General features: G+C 31.6%; 1 protein-coding gene across 1 annotated transcript in view; it reads right to left on the reverse strand.

The window, feature by feature from the left end:
* Positions 1-22026, reverse strand: part of LOC134712053 (anaphase-promoting complex subunit 1-like) — a 78203-nt gene that overhangs the window by 17018 nt on the left and 39159 nt on the right. The window contains exons 45-50 of the mRNA XM_063573189.1: positions 21694-21811; positions 19126-19203; positions 17639-17706; positions 17184-17259; positions 12755-12817; positions 12186-12266 (exon numbers count right to left, since the gene is read on the reverse strand). Of these exons, the coding sequence (XP_063429259.1) occupies positions 12186-12266; positions 12755-12817; positions 17184-17259; positions 17639-17706; positions 19126-19203; positions 21694-21811 (484 nt within the window). The remainder of the gene's footprint in view (positions 1-12185; positions 12267-12754; positions 12818-17183; positions 17260-17638; positions 17707-19125; positions 19204-21693; positions 21812-22026) is intronic.

A 22026-nucleotide genomic window follows, 5' to 3' on the forward strand; every position in this document is an offset into this window, starting at 1 on the left:
AAGCAACACCTCAGAAAAATTACAAACATGATAAGATTCAAACTTGAAATACTATTCCTCTGCAGTCTATTATCTTGCTATTGCATATATAAAATTTTAAAGTGGCATTAAAACATGTCCATCAAGTTTTCTAAATTGTCAACAAAATGAATCTATGTTATTTTCATTAGTGTGCTCCGCCATTGATAAGAAACATTGACAGATTCAGATAGAATGTGAGGATATGGCTGACAATCTGCTTTTTAGATCACATTTTTTATTTTTATTTTATTTTGCATACAACTATCAAAATTTTGTTTCACCTTGTATTAGGATAACTTTTTACCATGACTGATAATTAACTCCTTTATGTCAATAGACATTGGATTTTTCTCCTTTGAAATACCAGAAAGTAGTTGACATTTAAGACTAATGATCTATTAAACTGGCAAGTTATCTTATAAAGTTAAAGATATTTTAAGCAGTAGGCAGAAGATGAACTTATAGATGTTTCTACGTTGTAAATTGGTATAAAGTTTTGTTTAATGTTTCAACGTAGATCACACCTAGATAAATTAAAAGTTTCATTAATCATAGTGTAACATCTTTCCCACTAGTTTACATGCAATAGCCTTTAAAATAATGCGGAAAAATTTACAAAATATCTAATTTGATCACAACGTATCTTAAAACAAATAATGACTATATTTCATGTCATTTTAGCCATAATTTTACAGAAAATAGTGTGCATGCTATTTATTTAGCAATCCTATTAGGTATTAGTCTGATTAAAATGTACCAGGGTGAGACATGCACAACAACACAAATTGTACTTGTCATGCCACAGGCAAAAAAAAAGAAATTTTACAGCTCCCTAGATATAGCATTATCTAGAAACTTGTGCCATTTATATCTGTAAATATTCCATCATGTAAATCCTAGTGGATAATATCTCTGTTTCAATAATTATAAAAAAAATGTCTAATTATAATTTTACGTGATATTGATTTTCTTTTCTATTGCATGCATATTATTTGAATTTTTAATGTAATTTAATATGAAAATTGTCTTGTGTAAACATTGTAAAACAGACAAAATTCATACCAATTTATTATCAGTGGATACTAATAATAGCTGTTAACTAAATGAACCATGTAAGAGTTTATGGTATCATTAATAAACATTACTTTCTGCATTACAGAACAAACTCAACGTTTTTATCTGCATCAAATCAGAAAACAGCTTCAAATCCTTCTGAGTCATATCATAACAAGAAAAGGTCATTATGTAAACAACAAATTATGGCTTAAAAAGGTAATCAATGACTGTGGTCATAACAATGATCACAAATTGAGTGCACCTGCAACACAAAGCTCACAAGTTGGGTGCACCTGACATACAAAACTCACAAATTGAGCACACCTGCTATAAGGCGCTCAAAAATTGAATGAACCCTGGATGCAAACCTCACAAATCTCTTTTGTTATGGATAAAAAAAATGATTTACCTGGATCAAATCAAAGTATGGAGTTACACAACTAAACAAGAATGTGTCCCTAGTACAGGGATGCCCCATCCACACTATCATTTTCTATGTTCAGTGGACCGTGAAAAAAGGGTGTTATCTCTATTTTGGCATTAAAATTAGAAAAAGCATATCATATAGAACAGGTTTACTAAGTTTCAAGTTGATTGAACTTGAACTTCATCAAAAACAACCTGCACCAAAAACTTTAACCTGGACCCTGACAGACAGACGAACAGACCAGAAAATATAATGCAAGTAAATGGGGCATAAAAATATATGAAGTATCAAGTACAACTCTTATGCAAACTTTAGGAAATTAAACATAATTTACACATTTGTGACTGATACATGTGAATGGAAATGAGAAAAACAAAATATATCTGAGCATATCTCTTTGTATATGTGAGAGAGAGACATAATTCAAGTAACACAATCCCCAGATCTATCCTAATGGTAATACATACATCAAAGATATCTTATTCAAACTAAGTTAATGTCAGATTACCACATCAAAAAGCAGCAGTTTCATTTATTAAGCAATGTCTAACAAAGTAAAGTACATTGTCAGTTAGCTTTTGATGTCCATATACTCCATTAAAGAAGTTTATTTACTTTCATGTCTGTATCAATGATTCCTCCAAACTCCCACTATTGGCTTTCTAATCACACGATATCGAGTGTCAACTCTGTTTCTAAGATCTTAATTACTTTAACATAGACATGTCACTTAAAAGTATCATCTAAGTGTTTGTAAGAACTATAGAAAATGTAGGAGGTTGAAGACTAGGTTATAAGTTTACACATCCTGGAACAAGCCTCTTTTTCAAACATAAGTTGTATAGGTAATATATAAATGATATTTGTTCAAGTAAAGCCCTTGACTGTACAATAGTACAATAAAACAGAATAATGGCATAGAAATGTGTTGGTGGTATTGTTTGGTTTTTTCACTTTTTAAACTTTCAGGTGTTAATTCCTCTATCATAAAGTATATTGTATATTGACACTGAATTTAACTCACTCATGTTTAATACAAAATATCTGAAAGTTTTGAAAATAATACCAACAGAAATTTAAAAAAAGTAATATCTAAGAGACAAAATGATTCACTATTGCAAGTCCTGTTTATCCTCAGGAATTGATCTTATGGTTAAATAAACTTGTTTATATTCATGGCTAATTTAATTCAATCTATCAGTTTTTATCATTGCTATGTGTGTGATGGCTGCTCCTTTAATCATGTCTAGATTTGATATTATTGGTAATATTCATCATCAAGTTATCACATATCTACCTAACCATGCAAAGAAGATCAAGTTACGGTGAATATGATCTAGTTATGATTAATTACAGTTATACATGACATAAACTAATATTCCTAAATCGTCTATTCATGAAATCATCAACAATATTTCATATTTTCATTTCATCTGCAAAACATAATCAATAAACAAATGTCCAAAGAACCTAATAACTTCATATTAAGAAGATTAAAAAATGACTATTTATGTGTATAGATTTACCATCTTGAAGACAGCGATATGATTGAGACACGGACGGAGAATTTATGGATACTTTCGAGCTTTATATCATGAAATCATTTTTTTTGTTAGCCTTGTATGAATACGTGATTATTTAACTTAAAATCACAAGTTTTACAACATCTATTTCAGTCTTAGTTCTTATTTTCTTTTAATTAGATATTTTAAATCTTCTTTATCAATAAAAACATTTGTAATCTCTTATTACTCTCATGTTTCTTCATTCGTAATGTTTTAAGTGCAAGGCAAATTAAAAACTACACATAACGTTAATTCCATTGATCTTCGATAATGTTTTCAAATTATACACTATATACTATCTCAGATAATTATTTTATGAATAAGAAAGTTCCTTTGAATAATAAATTTATATTTTAATTGTAGAATTACTGTTTTTATTACACTTGAAAACACTAGAACTTTCTGATATACTTTTAAAGTTTTTATAAGACCTAGTTAATTCATAAATACTAATAAATGTCTATGTGCAAAGGGGAATAACTCTTGATTTTGCCAATATATGCATATCTCATGTTTGTGAACAAATTTTGTACTTACATACCCCATGTGGGCACTTAAGGGAAATAAAATGTCTTAATGTCTTTTACAAATTACAAAGTTCATGAACATCTAATATACCACATAGGAAGGGTTGCTTTAACTTCTTGCATATTGAGCAATTAAAGAAATTCAAAGTTCAAAGCCACATAACTCAAGATTTGTCAATGGACTACTATGACCTGCATATGTTGGTAGCATTTGACTAATTTCTTACAATGTGCATATTTTCAGGAGCATCTGAAGAAGCAGCAGTAAGAGTTGATTGTACAGAGAGCACACTGATAACTAAACAGGAGTTGAGTGCACAAAGAGGAAATTAAAACTAAACAGGAGTTGAGTGCACAAAGAGCACAATGATAACTAAACAGGAGTTGAGTGCACAAAGAATACAATGAGAATAAAACTGGAGTTGAGTGCAGAAAAAGCACAATGATAACTAAACAAGAGTTGAGTGCACAAAAGGCACAATGAGAACTACACAGGAGTTGAGTGCACAATCATAATTCACTAGAAGATGAGTGCACAACTAGCATAATGATAACTAAACAGGAGTTGACTGCACAAAAAGCACAATGATAACTAAACAGAAGTTGAGTGTACAAAAGGCACAATGATAACTTAACAGGAGTTGAGTGTACAAAAGGCACAATGATAACTAAACAGGAGTTGAGTGTACAAAAGGCATAATGATAACTAAACAGGAGTTGAGTGTACAATCATTATTTACTAGAAGATGATTGCACAACTAGCATAATGATAACTAAACAGGATTAGACTGCACAAAAAGCACAATGATAACTAAACAGGAGTTGAGTGCACAAAAGGCACAATGATAACTAAACAGGAGTTGAGTGCACAAAAGGCACAATGATAACTAAACAGGAGTTGACTGCACAAAAGGCACAATGATAACTAAACAGAAGTTGAGTGTACAAAAGGCACAATGATAACTAAACAGGAGTTGAGTGCACAAAAGGCACAATGATAACTAAACAGGAGTTGACTGCACAAAAGGCACAATGATAACTAAACAGAAGTTGAGTGTACAAAAGGCACAATGATAACTAAACAGGAGTTGAGTGCACAAAAGGCACAATGATAACTAAACAGGAGTTGACTGCACAAAAGGCACAATGATAACTAAACAGAAGTTGAGTGTACAAAAGGCACAATGATAACTAAACAGGAGTTGAGTGCACAAAAGGCACAATGATAACTAAACAGGAGTTGACTGCACAAAAGGCACAATGATAACTAAACAGAAGTTGAGTGTACAAAAGGCACAATGATAACATAACAGGAGTTGAATGTACAAAAGGCACAATGATAACTAAACAGGAGTTGACTGCACAAAAGGCACAATGGTAACTTAACAGGAGTTGAGTGCACAAAAGGCACAATGATAACTAAACAGGAGTTGAGTGCACAAAGAGCACAATGATAACTAAACAGGAGTTGAGTGCACAACTAGAATAATGATAACTAAACTGGAGTTCAGTGCATAAAGAGGACAATGATAACTAAACAGGAGTTGAGTGCACAAAAGGCATAATGATAACTTAACAGGAGTTGAGTGCACAATCATAATTTACAAGAAGATCATTGCAAAACTAGCATAATGATAACTAAACAGGAGTTGACTGCACAAAAAGCACAATGATAACTAAACAGGAGTTGAGTGCACAAAAGGCACAATGATAACTAAACAGGAGTTGAGTGCACAAAAGGCACAATGATAACTAAACAGGAGTTGAGTGCACAACTAGAATAATGATAACTAAACTGAAGTTGAGTGCATAAAGAGGACAATGATAACTAAACAGGAGTTGAGTGCACAAAGAGCATAATGATAACTAAACAGAAGTTGAGTGCACAAAGAATACAATGATAACTAAACAGGAGTTGAGATCACAAAGAGTACAATCATAACTAAACAGGAGTTTAGTGCATAAAGAGCACAATATAAACTATTAAAATCTTTTAAAAGCAAAGATCTGACATTTTACAAAGAACAAAAAATCCTAAAATATTAATGCTAATGCAATACCATACCATATTTCAATGATATCACATAAATACTCCTTCATAAAACACCTACTAAAAAAGGTAATTTCTTAAGTCATTGGAGCACTGCTACTGAAGCCACAAGGACTCATACTTTAAGTATCAATAATGTATAACTGATAGTTAATGTACTCTAAGAGAACAATCAACAATGTCTCCCTTCCAATTACATTTGTTGCAGGAAGAATGAACAGATGAGTAGCAGAAAACTGTCATATCAACAATAATTTCTTCTTCAGAAACTAGGTGACAAGTAATTGCAACTAGAAAAAAACATCTATTTCAGGGCCTTTTATAGCTGACTATGCGGTATGGGCTTTGCTCATTGTTGAAGGCTGTACGGTGAACTATAGTTGTTAATTTCTGTGTCATTTTGGCCCCTTGTGGACAGTTGTCTCATTGGCAATCATACCACATCTTCTTTTTTATATTAAGTACTTTATCACTACACAATTATTTACCAAAGTCAGCTATATGGTTATATATAAATTTATTTTTATACCCAACATTAAGCAATGTTCTACTAATAGAAACAGTGGGCCTTTTTTATTATGACTATACCCAACATAAAGAAATGTTCTACTAATAGAAGCAGGGGCCTTTTTTTATTATGACTATACCCAACATAAAGAAATGTTCTACTAATAGAAGCAGGGGCCTTTTTTTATTGTGACTATACACAACATAAAGAAATGTTGTACTAATAGAAGCAGGGGCCTTTTTTTATTATGACTATACCCAACATAAAGAAATGTTCTACTAATAGAAACAGTGGGCCTTTTTTTTATTATGACTATACCCAACATAAAGAAATGTTCTCCTAATAGAAGCAGGGGCCTTTTTTTTATTATGACTATACCCAACATATAGAAATTTTCTACTAATAGAAGCAGGGGCCTTTTTTTATTATGACTATACTCAACATAAAGAAATGTTCTACTAATAGAAGCAGGGGCCTTTTTTTTATTATGACTATACCCAACATAAAGAAATGTTCTACTAATAGAAGCAGGGGCCTTTTTTTATTGTGACTATACACAACATTAAGAAATGTTGTACTAATAGAAGCAGGGGCCTTTTTTTATTATGACTATACCCAACATAAAGAAGTGTTCTACTAATAGAAACAGGGGCCTTTTTTTATTATGACTATACCCAACATATAGAAATGTTCTACTAATAGAAGCAGGGGCCTTTTTTTATTATGACTATACCCAACATAAAGAAATGTTCTACTAATAGAAGCAGGGGCCTTTTTTTATTATGACTATACCCAACATAAAGAATTGTTCTACTAATAGAAGCAGGGGCCTTTTTTTATTATGACTATACCCAACATATAGAAATGTTCTACTAATAGAAGCAGGGGCCTTTTTTTATTATGACTATACCCAACATAAAGAAATGTTCTACTAATAGAAGCAGGGGCCTTTTTTTATTATGACTATACCCAACATATAGAAATGTTCTACTAATAGAAGCAGGGGCCTTTTTTTATTATGACTATACCCAACATATAGTAATGTTAAACTAATAGAAGCAGGGGCCTTTTTTTATAATGACTATACCCAACATAAAGAAATGTTCTACTAATAGAAACAGTGGGCCTTTTTTATTGTGAAAATACCCAACATAAAGAAATGTTCTACTAATAGAAGCAGGGGCCTTTTTTTATAATGACTATATCCAACATAAAGAAATGTTCTACTTATAGAAACAGTGGGCCTTTTTTTTTTATTATGGCTATACCCAACATAAAGAAATGCTCTACTAATAGAAGCAGGGTCCTTTTTTATTATGACTATACCCAACATATAGAAATATTCTACTTATAGAAACATGGACCTTTTTAATGGGACAGAAGAAAACATATAACATAAGTTTGAATCAGAACTTTTTCGGATTAAAAATTCATGTTCAACTAAAACTGATTTCAGATTTACAACACAAATCTATCAAAAAATACAAATGACAGAAGATAGGAGCTGACATTGACCCATTCTGACCAGCTGAGCTGAGGTTGACAATGTGAAAATGTGACAAATGGAAGTTATCAGCGACCTTGACTGGCTGTACAGCCCTCACACAGTCAGTATGTGAGTTCTGGTCTGAAGTAGGCTTTATATTCTACCCTGAGATGCATTTTCATATTTGTTGTGCTTCCTTTTACCTATACCACCCAACTCATTTGCTCCTTAATTTTCATATGAAGGCTTTGAGATGTGAGCAGAAATTATCTGAAGAGAAGGTATCAGTGATATCGTAAAACATAAGGAGACATCATCATACATACTTTCTACAAAGCTGTCTTATTGAGGGAAGAAAGAAAAGAAATAGCCTGTTAAAAAGTGAATGGGTTTTATGTGTATAGATACCAGCTTTATTGAGGGAAGAAAGGAGAGAAATAGCCTGTTAAAAAGTGAATGGGTTTTATGTGTATAGATACCAGCTTTATTGAGGGAAGAAAGGAGAGAAATAGCCTGTTAAAAAGTTAATGGGTTTTATGTGTATAGATACCAGCTGTCTATGAGTTTGACTGTTCTACTGGTATCTTTCGCCTCTCTATTTAACACAACATTACTTTTTTTTAGTAAAAAAAAATGTGCCAAAATCTTATAATTTTTACATATCAAGCTGCAAAGTCTATTAATAGTAATGCTATGTAACATATAGACAGAGATACACATATTTAGGCATGAAAATTACTTTAAGATGTGAGAAAACTAGTACAAAAATGTTTTAAACAATTAAAAAAAATATAAATCTTAAGTACTGCTGTATTTATACATCAATTAAATTAGAAGGAAGCAATTTTTATGTAAAAATGATTTTATTTGGTAAAGTGAATTTACACCAATAAGATTTATTATACAAGATATATCATATCTTAAACTAAAATTTGGTAAAGTATGATGTAGATTGTCTAAATAAAATGCAAGGATAATTTATTATTGATACTAATTTTCCATTAATTTCTTTTTTTCCCACAATAATGTAACAGAATTTTAATAACAAACACATAAAACAGCCCTGATATTAACACTGCAAGCATATAGATTGCCAAGTGAAGGATTGTTTTTGAAAATTCCAACAAACACAATACAGCTGTCAAATTTCACGTCAAATAGAAAATTTATTCCAAAACCAAATCAAAAATTTATTAAGCTGTTATTAGTTTCTAATACATGCAATACTATAAACCATTTTTTTTAGAATTTATACGAGCTCCAATGACTCATGCTATAGCTGCACGACCATAACAGTAACTTTTAATACAAGCATGATTCCCATCCTGTTAGATTCTATCTCCCCTCCAAGGAATCATGTCATAATACCACAATCTAATTTGTCATGCTATCAAATATTTAAAAGGCATTTGATGAGGTTTTTAAGGTGAAGATGCCTTTAATCTGACATTACTGTTTGGTTGAAGGGCAGATTTACTAGGTAATCTTTGAAGAAATGTCCCTTTAAAACACGAATAGTATCCTTTCATGTATTGATATTATCTGTAGTGAAATTAAAACTTAATGAAGTTAATTCAGAGTCAGAACACTTAAAAAATGATCTTTCAAATTCTTTTTTTTAGGAAAATGAAATAAAAAAAGAAGAGAATTGAAATGGGGAATGTGCAAGAGACAACAACCCAAACAAAGACCAGTAAACAGCACGAAACAGGAAACAAAAACAAGCATTATAAAAAAAATGTGGAGAACTGATTATTTGAGTGATTTTTCTAAGTCCAAGGACCATAGCTCTGAAAAGAATCATCCGATTAACAAATGACAATGACATCAAGTTATCAATAAAGCTCACTTGACCCCTCTGTAACAAGAAACTATAATTCAAGTAGTATATCAATACCATGATGTAGCCATAATAATTAAAAATATCATTAAATAGCAATGAAAATCAGCCTACTCTGTAATAAAGATGATCAACTACACATGCTGCAATGTCTGGTCTCCTTTACTAACCATTGATATTATGCTTATTCATGTAGTTCTTAATATATAGCTTTACTACAACTATCAAATAAACTTAACATGATCCAAGAAAAAGAGATCAAAGGTCAGATGAACCAAACTAGAAATACATGAACACCTTACAATCATTCCATACACCAAATATACTTTCAGTATACATGTAGTTGACCTATTGCACATCCTAGAAACAAACTTAACCAGGAAAATTGAACATCGATCAATGAAGCATTAAAATGAGGTCAAGATGAATTCTTATGTCCTTTTCAAATTTATTTTTTTCTTCTGTCCTTTTCAAATGTAGTTTTTTCTTACGTCCTTTTCAAATGTAGTTTTTTCTTACGTCATTTTCAAAAGTACTTCTGTAAAGCAATGACTCGCTTTCAATGTACAAAAATATTTCTTCAGCAGTCCTTAAAAATATCCTTCTATGTATCTTATTTACCTTAAATGTTTTTTCATTTGGAAAATTGCTTCATCAAAAGGCTTTAATAATGATCTGTAATATGATCATTACAGTTTGAGGATTAGGAATTAGAGCAGGTTTGTTATCTCCTGTAATAAAACCCTTAGGGCTAGCAGTTGTTGGCATCTCTTCATGATGCAAAGGCCTGTGTGAGAACACTGATTTATAAAATTAGTAGATGTTGTAACTACAGTAGCAGTTACCAGATTAGTATTACGCAAATGGTGATTGGAAATTGAACTTAATTTTGGACTTTTCCTAAACCAAAAACAAAATATCCAATAAATCTCCATTACTGTTATATTGAAACATAAAATATTTAACTGATAATCAAATTATGAATCTGTGTTAATTTGGCAATTAAACGTTATATAATTAAGGATATCAGTGAAGTTTACACTTTATCAGATCTGTTTTTATGACAATATGTAAGAAAAATTTTAAAACACAATTTTGAAATGATATATAACACAAGGAAAATTTACTATTTCACATAAATTGTCAGTCAACTACTTTTTTTTTCACACTTGAATGTAACAACACTTAAATTACATACACATCTAAAAGGAAAAACTTAATAATGCAATCACTAATATAACTATGCCATTGATCCAATTATATAATTTTTAACAAACAGATATTATGAAACTGTAAAATTCCATATCAAATACTAATTCTATTTCATTAATAGTATATTTGTTCTAAAACTCTTATTATAAATTTTATCTGAAATGTTTGTCATAACACTATATGGCTTAGTTTCAATTAATCTTTTGTTTCATTGTTCCCAAAGTGCTCATATTTTCTGGATTTGTCCTTTTTATTAAAATCTTGATAGAAATTCTCTACAATAGACAAAACAAAATATTTCTTATGATTCAGGGGGGAAAATCCAGATTAAGACAATCTTTTGGAAAGACTATTTTCTCAAACACTGGTAAACTGTCTGGTCAAAACAGTGACATATGATGGTTTGACCCAATTGATATTTTCAAGATGGCTTGTTTGCACCAAATTACCTTTATCAATTTATTTATGTTTACCAGACAGATACATCAATTTTCAGCAAATTGTGATGATACCTTAAGTACAATACTTTATGAAATAAACGAGACTACTGTTGCATACAGTAGAATGAAGATTTAGAAGGTTATTTCGTACAACAAGACTATTTCGAAAGATTATAATATACAGATGAGAAGTGCATTGCTGTTCTTATTGGATATCTGTCATATCTACATCAGATTTAGTCACAGAAGACTAATTATCAAAAAAATGTATATATGTATTTACATCACTAGTTGGTTTTTTTTGTAATCAATGAAAGATTGTGATTTCTAGATGGAATCTAAAAATCTCATTGACTGAATTCAACAAAGAACAATAGATATTGTTTTTATCAAATGGGACAGTTCACTTCGGAAAAATTTAAATGGCCAGGTATACATCAACTGATTCTGGAGTAAGATTTTATTTTGTGTCCAATGCTAAAAGAACCACCATCAAGTTTCAGGTACCTGGCCTGGTTCAGAAACAGAAGGGGAGGTAAATCTAGTGATTGATCATTGAAATGTACCAATTTATAGTCTGGACTAGTGCAATTACAAACCTACACAAAAATAAAATGTGCAATAAAAAAAAAGTTTACTAAGAGTCATTTAAACTCTTGCATTCAAATAAGTAAAAAACTAAAGCATACAAAAAAGAAAAGCAATATTACATTATACCATATAAATAGTACTGAATCTGATGAGAAATACCACACTATGCTATAAATTTCTGATGGGTTTTGAGGTTGTAAACCAAAGTTCCCAATAGGATTATAAGTTTCCATTTACCAAAAGTTTGGCAGCAATCAGCATATTTTATCGTATTTTGTAAGTCAAACATCTATTTGTAATTCAACCAGTGAAAATGTTTGATAATGTTTACAGATCAATGGCTGATGAAAACCAAATCATAATGTGCTTGTGGTTCAGGGAAGCTAAATGAATTTACAATCAATTAAAATTTAACACATAATCAGGGCCTTATATATGAAGACATTAAACATAAAATACTACCTCCGTATACTTTGATCTGAGGAAGTATTCTGTCATGGCATGGATTCTTGTGTCACTAGTAAAGGCTTTTACAACATCTGGCTGTGAAAACAAAATGAAATTATTACATCTTTTTTATAGTATTTCATCAAGATTGTGTGAAACATTATATGCACTGTTAATTGACAAAAAAGTATGTTTATGAGCCTTTTAATATTTGATAGAACATACAAATCCATCCTCCCTGGATGACAATCTATCTTGTACAGATAAAAATCAATCACCATTTATTACAAGATAAAAACTCTCATTAAAATGACAGAAATCAATAGCGATAACACTTGTGCGTTGTTTTTTCTTCAAAGGTTTAAGTCTATACAATAAAACAGTTCAATCAGATCGAAACAAGTGTAGTTTGTATTGCACATCCAATTTTTGTTTTATTTTTATTATCTTCTTTGTATAATAATATGCTATTATACAATATATGCTAAGAAAGATAACTTATTTTACATAAATATCTATAAATACCTTGTAATACATCATGAGCTAAGAAAGATAACTTATTTTACATAAATATCTATAATTACCTTGACTAAACAATGACTAGAATGATCACTGGTTAAGGATTTAGCTAACATACTTCTATATCCCTGCAACAATAAAATGAATATTATTAATTTGTAACCTGTCAACCTTTACAGTACCAAAAAGTTATGATTTGTATACTGAACAGCTACTAACAGGACTTGATAAAAAAGATAAATATTTAGAGGTCTACCATAATAAACAAAAAACTATTTGTCAACACATTTTATCTGTGTTGAAGATGGATGCTAATTTTTTTAGGAATTGGTGACACCTACCAGCTAGACATGTACACCTTACAATCATTCCATACACCAAATATAGTAGAACTATTGCATACAGTATAAAAAAAAAACAGACAAAAAAACAAAAACTTAACTATAACTACTGAACCATGAAAATGAGGTCAAGGTCAGATGACACCTGCCAGATGGACATGAACACCTTACAGTCCTTCCATTCACCGAATATACTAGACCTATAGCTTATAGTATCTGAAATATGGACTTGACCACCAAGCCTTAACCTTGTTCACGGATCCATGAAATGAGATTGTGGTCAAAAGAAAACTGTCTGACAGACATGAAGACCTTGCAAGGTATGCACATACCTAATATAGTTATCATATTACTTATAATAAGAGAGAAATTAACATTATAAAAAATCTCAACTTATCTCCACTTTTTTTCAAGTAGCCACTGAACAATACAAATGAGGTCAAAGACAAAAACTTTGTAACATAAGACATCTATATACAAAGTATGAAGCATCCAGGTCTTCCATTCTCTAAAATATAAAGCTTCTAAAAGTTACCAGACACTGTAGCTGGATCATTATCCCTTTGTCAAGCTTCCTGCAACAAAAGTTTCAGGTCACATCACTGTATTACTTTTTGTCAGCTCATTTTATCTTTGTTAAAATGCTATTTTTTTAAGGAGTTGGTGGCAACTTTTCAATAAAATCTTAATATTACTTTGCTGATTATTTGTCCTACATAAAAATTCAGTTCAATCCATCCATAATGTTGTAGTTTAATGTGACAGCTGTCATGTTGTTGGTTTGTCTGCAGAAACACTGCAAACAATTCATGTATTAACATTCATGAGGTAGGGCCACAGTTCACTCCCTAAGATTCTGTACAACATAATTTTCTGTTTATCACAAAAGTAAAAACACAAAAATAAAACAAAATGATAAGAACAAAATCCAATATTTACCTTAGGATCTTCTACATAAGACAAATGGCCTGCTCTTTGTTTAACATATAATGTTCCCTGCTTAGATAACAGACATAAGACAAATGGCCTGCTCTTTGTTTAACATATAATGTTCCCTGCTTAGATAACAGACATAAGACAAATTGCCTGCTCTTTGTTTAACATATAATGTTCCCTGCTTAGATAACAGACATAAGACAAATGGCCTGCTCTTTGTTTAACAAATAATGTTCCCTGCTTAGATAACAGACATAAGACAAATGGCCTGCTCTTTGTTTAATATATAATGTTCCCTGCTTAGATAACAGACATAAGACAAATGGCCTGCTCTTTGTTTAACATATAATGTTCCCTGCTTAGATAACAGTCCAATATTTACCTTTGGATCTTCTACATAAGACAAATGACCTGCTCTTTGTTTAACATATAATGTTCCCTGCTTAGATAACAGACATAAGACAAATGGCCTGCTCCTTGTTTAACATATAATGTTCCCTGCTTGGATAACAGTCCAATATTTACCTTAGGATCTTCTACATAAGACAAATGACCTGCTCTTTGTTTAACATATAATATTCCCTGCTTAGATAACAGTCCAATATTTACCTTAGGATCTTCTACATAAGACAAATGACCTGCTCTTTGTTTAACATACAATGTTCCCTGCTTAGATAACAGTCCAATATTTACCTTAGGATCTCCTACATAAGACAAATGACCTGCTCTTTGTTTAACATACAATGTTCCCTGCTTAGATAACAGTCCAATATTTACCTTAGGATCTTCTACATAAGACAAATGACCTGCTCTTTGTTTAACATATAATGTTCCCTGCTTAGATAACAGTCCAATATTTACCTTAGGATCTTCTACATAAGACAAATGACCTGCTCTTTGTTTAACATATAATGTTCCCTGCTTAGATAACAGTCCAATATTTACCTTAGGATCTTCTACATAAGACAAATGACCTGCTCTTTGTTTAACATATAATGTTCCCTGCTTAGATAACAGTCCAATATTTACCTTAGGATCCTCTACATCAGACAAATGACCTGCTCTTTGTTTAACATATAATGTTCCCTGCTTAGATAACAGTTCAATATTTACCTTTGGATCTTCCACTTAAGATAAATGACCTGCTCTTTGTTTAACATATAATGTTCCCTGCTTAGATAACAGTCCAATATTTACCTTTGGATCTTCCACATAAGATAAATGACCTGCTCTTTGTTTAACATATAATGTTCCCTGCTTAGATAACAGTCCAATATTTACCTTAGGATCTTCCACATAAGACAAATGACCTGCTCTTTGTTTAACATATAATGTTCCCTGCTTATATAACAGTCCAATATTTACCTTAGGATCTTCTTCATAAGACAAATGACCTGCTCTTTGTTTAACATATAATGTTCCCTGCTTAGATAACAGTCCAATATTTACCTTAGGATCTTCTACATAAGACAAATGACCTGCTCTTTGTTTAACATATAATGTTCCCTGCTTAGATAACAGTCCAATATTTACCTTAGGATCTTCTACATAAGACAAATGACCTGCTCTTTGTTTAACATATAATGTTCCCTGCTTAGATAACAGTCCAATATTTACCTTAGGATCTTCTACATAAGACAAATGACATGCTCTTTGTTTAACATATAATGTTCCCTGCTTAGATAACAGTCCAATATTTACCTTAGGATCTTCTACATAAGACAAATGACCTGCTCGTTGTTTAACATATAATGTTCCCTGCTTAGATAACAGTCCAATATTTACCTTAGGATCTTCTACATAAGATAAATGACCTGCTCTTTGTTTAACATATAATGTTCCCTGCTTAGATAACAGTCCAATATTTACCTTTGGATCTTCTACATAAGATAAATGACCTGCTCTTTGTTTAACATATAATGTTCCCTGCTTAGATAACAGTCCAATATTTACCTTAGGATCTTCTACATAAGACAAATGACCTGCTCTTTGTTTAACATATAATGTTCCCTGCTTCGATAACAGTCCAATATTTACCTTTGGATCTTCTACATAAGATAAATGACCTGCTCTTTGTCTAACATATAATGTTCCCTGCTTAGATAACAGTCCAATATTTACCTTAGGATCTTCCACATAAGACAAATGGACCTGCTCTTTGTTTAACATATAATGTTCCCTGCTTAGATAACAGTCCAATATTTACCTTAGGATCTTCTACATAAGACAAATGACCTGCTCTTTGTTTAACATATAATGTTCCCTGCTTATATAACAGTCCAATATTTACCTTAGGATCTTCTACATAAGACAAATGACCTGCTCTTTGTTTAACATATAATGTTCCCTGCTTAGATAACAGTTCAATATTTACCTTAGGATCTTCTACATAAGACAAATGACATGCTCTTTGTTTAACATATAATGTTCCCTGCTTAGATAACAGTCCAATATTTACCTTAGGATCTTCTACATAAGACAAATGACCTGCTCGTTGTTTAACATATAATGTTCCCTGCTTAGATAACAGTCCAATATTTACCTTAGGATCTTCTACATAAGATAAATGACCTGCTCTTTGTTTAACATATAATGTTCCCTGCTTAGATAACAGTCCAATATTTACCTTTGGATCTTCTACATAAGATAAATGACCTGCTCTTTGTTTAACATATAATGTTCCCTGCTTAGATAACAGTCCAATATTTACCTTAGGATCTTCTACATAAGACAAATGACCTGCTCTTTGTTTAACATATAATGTTCCCTGCTTCGATAACAGTCCAATATTTACCTTTGGATCTTCTACATAAGATAAATGACCTGCTCTTTGTCTAACATATAATGTTCCCTGCTTAGATAACAGTCCAATATTTACCTTAGGATCTTCCACATAAGACAAATGGACCTGCTCTTTGTTTAACATATAATGTTCCCTGCTTAGATAACAGTCCAATATTTACCTTAGGATCTTCCACATAAGACAAATGGACCTGCTCTTTGTTTAACATATAATATTCCCCACTTAGATAACAGTCCAATATTTACCTTAGGATCTTCCACATAAGACAAATGGACCTGCTCTTTGTTTAACATATAATGTTCCCTGCTTAGATAACAGTCCAATATTTACCTTAGGATCTTCTACATAAGACAAATGACCTGCTCTTTGTTTAACATATAATGTTCCCTGCTTATATAACAGTCCAATATTTACCTTAGGATCTTCTACATAAGACAAATGACCTGCTCTTTGTTTAACATATAATGTTCCCTGCTTAGATAACAGTATCCTGAAAATACACAAAATGACTGCTTCATCTAAATATTAGCTTAATGAAACAACATGAAAAATATCTAAGATGTAAAACTAATATTCATATAAGTGTGCTAAACTTTTGTTACCTGGAAGTTCAGTAACTCATCACAGAGGTATCCAGACTAACATTATAATCTGGAACCAGTTTATAACAGAAAAAACATGAGAATCATTTATTATGACAAATTAGAGCTGTTCTTGATTAGTCAATCTTGACTTTTCTAAAATGATTTTCTAGAATTACCATTCTTAAATGAAATATAACATATAAATTCATTTTTTTTAAAGATGAACAATGAAAAATTTCAATCAAATGAACTCTTTATTTTTATGAATGATTTAAACAAACTCACTCTAGTATACTCCAGTTCTTATCTCTATGGAAAACTATCGGCCAGTATCTTGGTCCCAGAATATGTACCTGGCAATAAAAGAGAAGTACAGTATATTGAGCAGTAAGATGAAAGGAAAAATGTACATAATTTGCATATCAATTAATCATATATACTTCGTAATATATACATTTCAATTGTATGTGTACAAATGTAAAACACATGTACAAACAATGGCAATTATGTAGTATCAGATATCCATAATGATATAATTTCCAGTCGCAGCCAGTTGATCACTCTATGGCATTACAATTATTATTTTAATACTCTGTGGTGATCAGTTTGTATTGGTGGAGGGAGCCGGATTGCCCGGAGATAATCAACAAACTTCTGTAGGAAAACTGACAAAATTCTAGTTAATTAGGATTGGAGTCGAGCACACCTTTACAGCCTTCTCTAGGAAAACTGACAATTCTAGTTAATTAGGATTGGAGTCGAGCACACCTTTACAACCTTCTCTAGGAAAACTGACAATTCTAGTTAATTAGGATTGGAGTCGAGCACACCTTTACAACCTTCTCTAGGAAAACTGACAATTCTAGTTAATTAGGATTGGAGTCGAGCACACCTTTACAGCCTTCTCTAGGAAAACTGACAATTCTAGTTAATTAGGATTGGAGTCGAGCACACCTTTACAGCCTTCTCTAGGAAAACTGACAATTCTAGTTAATTAGGATTGGAGTCGAGCACACCTTTACAGCCTTCTCTAGGAAAACTGACAATTCTAGTTAATTAGGATTGGAGTCGAGCACACCTTTACAACCTTCTCTAGGAAAACTGACAATTCTAGTTAATTAGGATTGGAGTCGAGCACACCTTTACAGCCTTCTCTAGGAAAACTGACAATTCTAGTTAATTAGAATTGGAGTCGAGCACACCTTTACAGCCTTCTCTAGGAAAACTGACAATTCTAGTTAATTAGGATTGGAGTCGAGCACACCTTTACAGCCTTCTCTAGGAAAACTGACAATTCTAGTTAATTAGGATTGGAGTCGAGCACACCTTTACAGCCTTCTCTAGGAAAACTGACAATTCTAGTTAATTAGGATTGGAGTCGAGCACACCTTTACAGCCTTCTCTAGGAAAACTGACAATTCTAGTTAATTAGGATTGGAGTCGAGCACACCTTTACAGCCTTCTCTAGGAAAACTGACAATTCTAGTTAATTAGAATTGGAGTCGAGCACACCTTTACAGCCTTCTCTAGGAAAACTGACAATTCTAGTTAATTAGGATTGGAGTCGAGCACACCTTTATTACCTCAGTTTTTACAAGCTTATGATACATAAGTTCAACTTCTTAGACAACTTGGCCACTGATGACCCATAGGTATCACAATTTTTTTTAAATGTCCAAGCTTATGAAATGAATAAAAAAAAAATACGGTTATATGTCCTTGTTTCATTTCAATAATGCTAAATGATATAAATGTACATAAATTATCAATACCTCTTGAATGAGATGTAACTCTGGCAGAAGACAGGGAGCTGTAGTTGTAAATGAAACATTTTGGTAAGCTTCAGTATCCTGCAATGTATGGATAAAATCAATAAACATTATATTTACTAACATCAAAGTACTATTTTCAACATCACAAGGACTTGTAATTTCAATAACATGTTCTTGAATCTTCAAGACAAAACATGAATAATAAATCATTTACTTCTGTTATTGTAAAATAAAAAATATTCATTCTATCAAAATGTTTAAAGAATTCATCTGTTGTCAATAACTTATTACAAATATTCAAAAACATAAATATAAGTATGAATATCTAAAAATGAACATTCAAATAATACTGATTATATCTTTTGGCAAACACAGGGTATACAAATGAGTTATACCAAACTTTCAAGGCAGGACACAAAAAAAACCAAAGCTTAATACAACCAGATGCTCCGCAGGGCGCAGCTTTATACGACCGCAGAGGTTGAACCCTGAACGGTTGGGGCAAGTATGGACACAACATTCAAGCTGGATTCAGCTCTAAATTTGGATTGTGATTAAATAGTTGACACAGCATAGGTTTCTGACACAGAATGAATGTGGTCTATAAACTTGAAAATTTTTTTTTGCCTTTGAGCAATTCACTATGCTGTTGAATATTAATCCTCTCAAAAAAATGTTTGAAGAAATTTTCTTTTTATTTATGAAATCTGAAATGAAAAAAAATGACCCCCCCAAATTTTTTTTCACATCCCCCTTTCCCTTATTTCAAAACTGATCTCAATTCAAATTTCTAATGAAGTTTGCAACAATAACTACTCATTTAAATATATCATAAAATATTAAAATGTAAAAAAAGTGCTTGTTATCACTGACAATGACTGAATGGTAAAGATTGTTTTAATCTATCAGTTGGTAGTAAAAGTGAATATACATTGTATATTGTATAAAACAATGATTTCAGTTGATTCAACTACTATTCTGGACAAAGAAAGAAAACTCCAATTGAAATCCAATTGGAATTTCTTGCTATTGCACAATATTGTGCAATTAGATATTTCTTGCTATTGTGCAATACTGTGCAATTGAAAATATTTGCTATTGCACAATACTGTGCAATTGAAGATTTCTTGCTATTGCACATTACTGTGCAATTGAAGATTACTTGCTATTGCTGAATTTATAACTGTGCAATTGAAAATTTCTTGCTATTGCACAATACTTAATATAATACTTTTGGATCCTGATTTGGACCAACTTGAAAACTGGGTCCATAATCAAAAATCTAAGTACATGTTTAGATTCAGCATATCAAAGAGGCCCAAGAATTCAATTTTTGTTAAAATTAAACTTAGTTTAATTTTGGACCCTTTGGACTTTAATGTAGACCAATTTTAAAACGGGACCAAAAGTTAAGAATCTACATACACATTTAGATTTGGCATATCAAAGAACCCCAATTATTCAATTTTTGATGAAATCAAACAAAGTTAAATTTTGGACCCCGATTTGGGCCAACTTGAAAACTGGGCCAATAATAAAAAATCGAAGTACATTTTTAGATTCAGCACATCAAAGAATCCCAAGCATTCAATTTTTGTTAAAATCAAACTAAGTTTAATTTTGGACCCTTTGGACCTTAATGTAGACCAATTTGAAAACGGGACCAAAAATTAAGAATCTACATACACAGTTAGATTCGGCATATCAAAGAACCCCAATTATTCAATTTTTGATGAAATCAAACAAAGTTTAATTTTGGACCCTTTTGGCCCTTTATTCCTAAACTGTTGGGACCAAAACTCCCAAAATCAATTCCAACCTTCCTTTTATGGTCATAAACCTTATATTTAAATTTCATAGATTTCTATTTATAAATACTAAAGTTATGGTGCGAAAACCAAGAAAAATGCTTATTTGGGTCCCTTTTTGGCCCCTTATTCTGAAACTGTTGGGACCTAAACTCCCAAAATCAATACCAACCTTCCTTTTGTGGTCATAAACATTGTGTTTAAATTTCATTGATTTCTATTTACTTAAACTAAAGTTATTGTGCGAAAACCAAGAATAATGCTTATTTGGGCCCTTTTTTGGCCGCTAATTCCTAAACTGTTGGAACCAAAACTCCCAAAATCAATCCCAACCTTTCTTTTGGGTTCATAAACCTTGTGTCAACATTTCATTGATTTCTATTAACTTAAACTAAAGTTATAGTGCGAAAACCAAGAAAATGCTTATTTGGGCCCTTTTTGGCCTCTAATTCCTAAAATGTTGGGACCAAAACTCCCAAAATCAATCCCAACCTTTCTTTAGAGGTCATAAACCTTGTGTTAAAATTTCATAGATTTCTATTCACTTTTACTAAAGTTAGAGTGCGAAAACTAAAAGTATTCGGATGACAACGACGACGACGCAGACGACGACGCCAACGTGATAGCAATATATGATGAAATTTTTTTCAAATTTTGCGGTCATATAAAAAAATACTATTTAACAACAATTTGAATGAAATCAAACCAGCTAACAAAAATAAACATTTATAAATTTTCCAAATACAATACCTGAACTAACCTTGAACTTGACCTCCATTGGTACATAACATGGCTGTCCTGTGTCTACATCTCTAGGTAAAACTACTCTCATCTCAGTAGCAAGGACATACAAATGTCTGAAGGCTTGTAAATGGTATCTGTAATCAATGAGGTCTAATTTCAGTGATAAGGGTAAAACATAGACCTTATAAACAATTCTCTAATTGTCTCATCCTTTGTAAAAAGTATCTGTTATAACTAAATTCTGAACATAAGACCCTGAATATACAAATGGAGAAAGAACTGGGACATTCAATGTTTAAATAATTTGAAATGGTATCTTTCAAAAAACAACAGATAGACCTGTATAAAT

This window comes from Mytilus trossulus, chromosome 3, assembly GCF_036588685.1.
Source record: "Mytilus trossulus isolate FHL-02 chromosome 3, PNRI_Mtr1.1.1.hap1, whole genome shotgun sequence".
NCBI classification, from domain to species: domain Eukaryota; kingdom Metazoa; phylum Mollusca; class Bivalvia; order Mytilida; family Mytilidae; genus Mytilus; species Mytilus trossulus.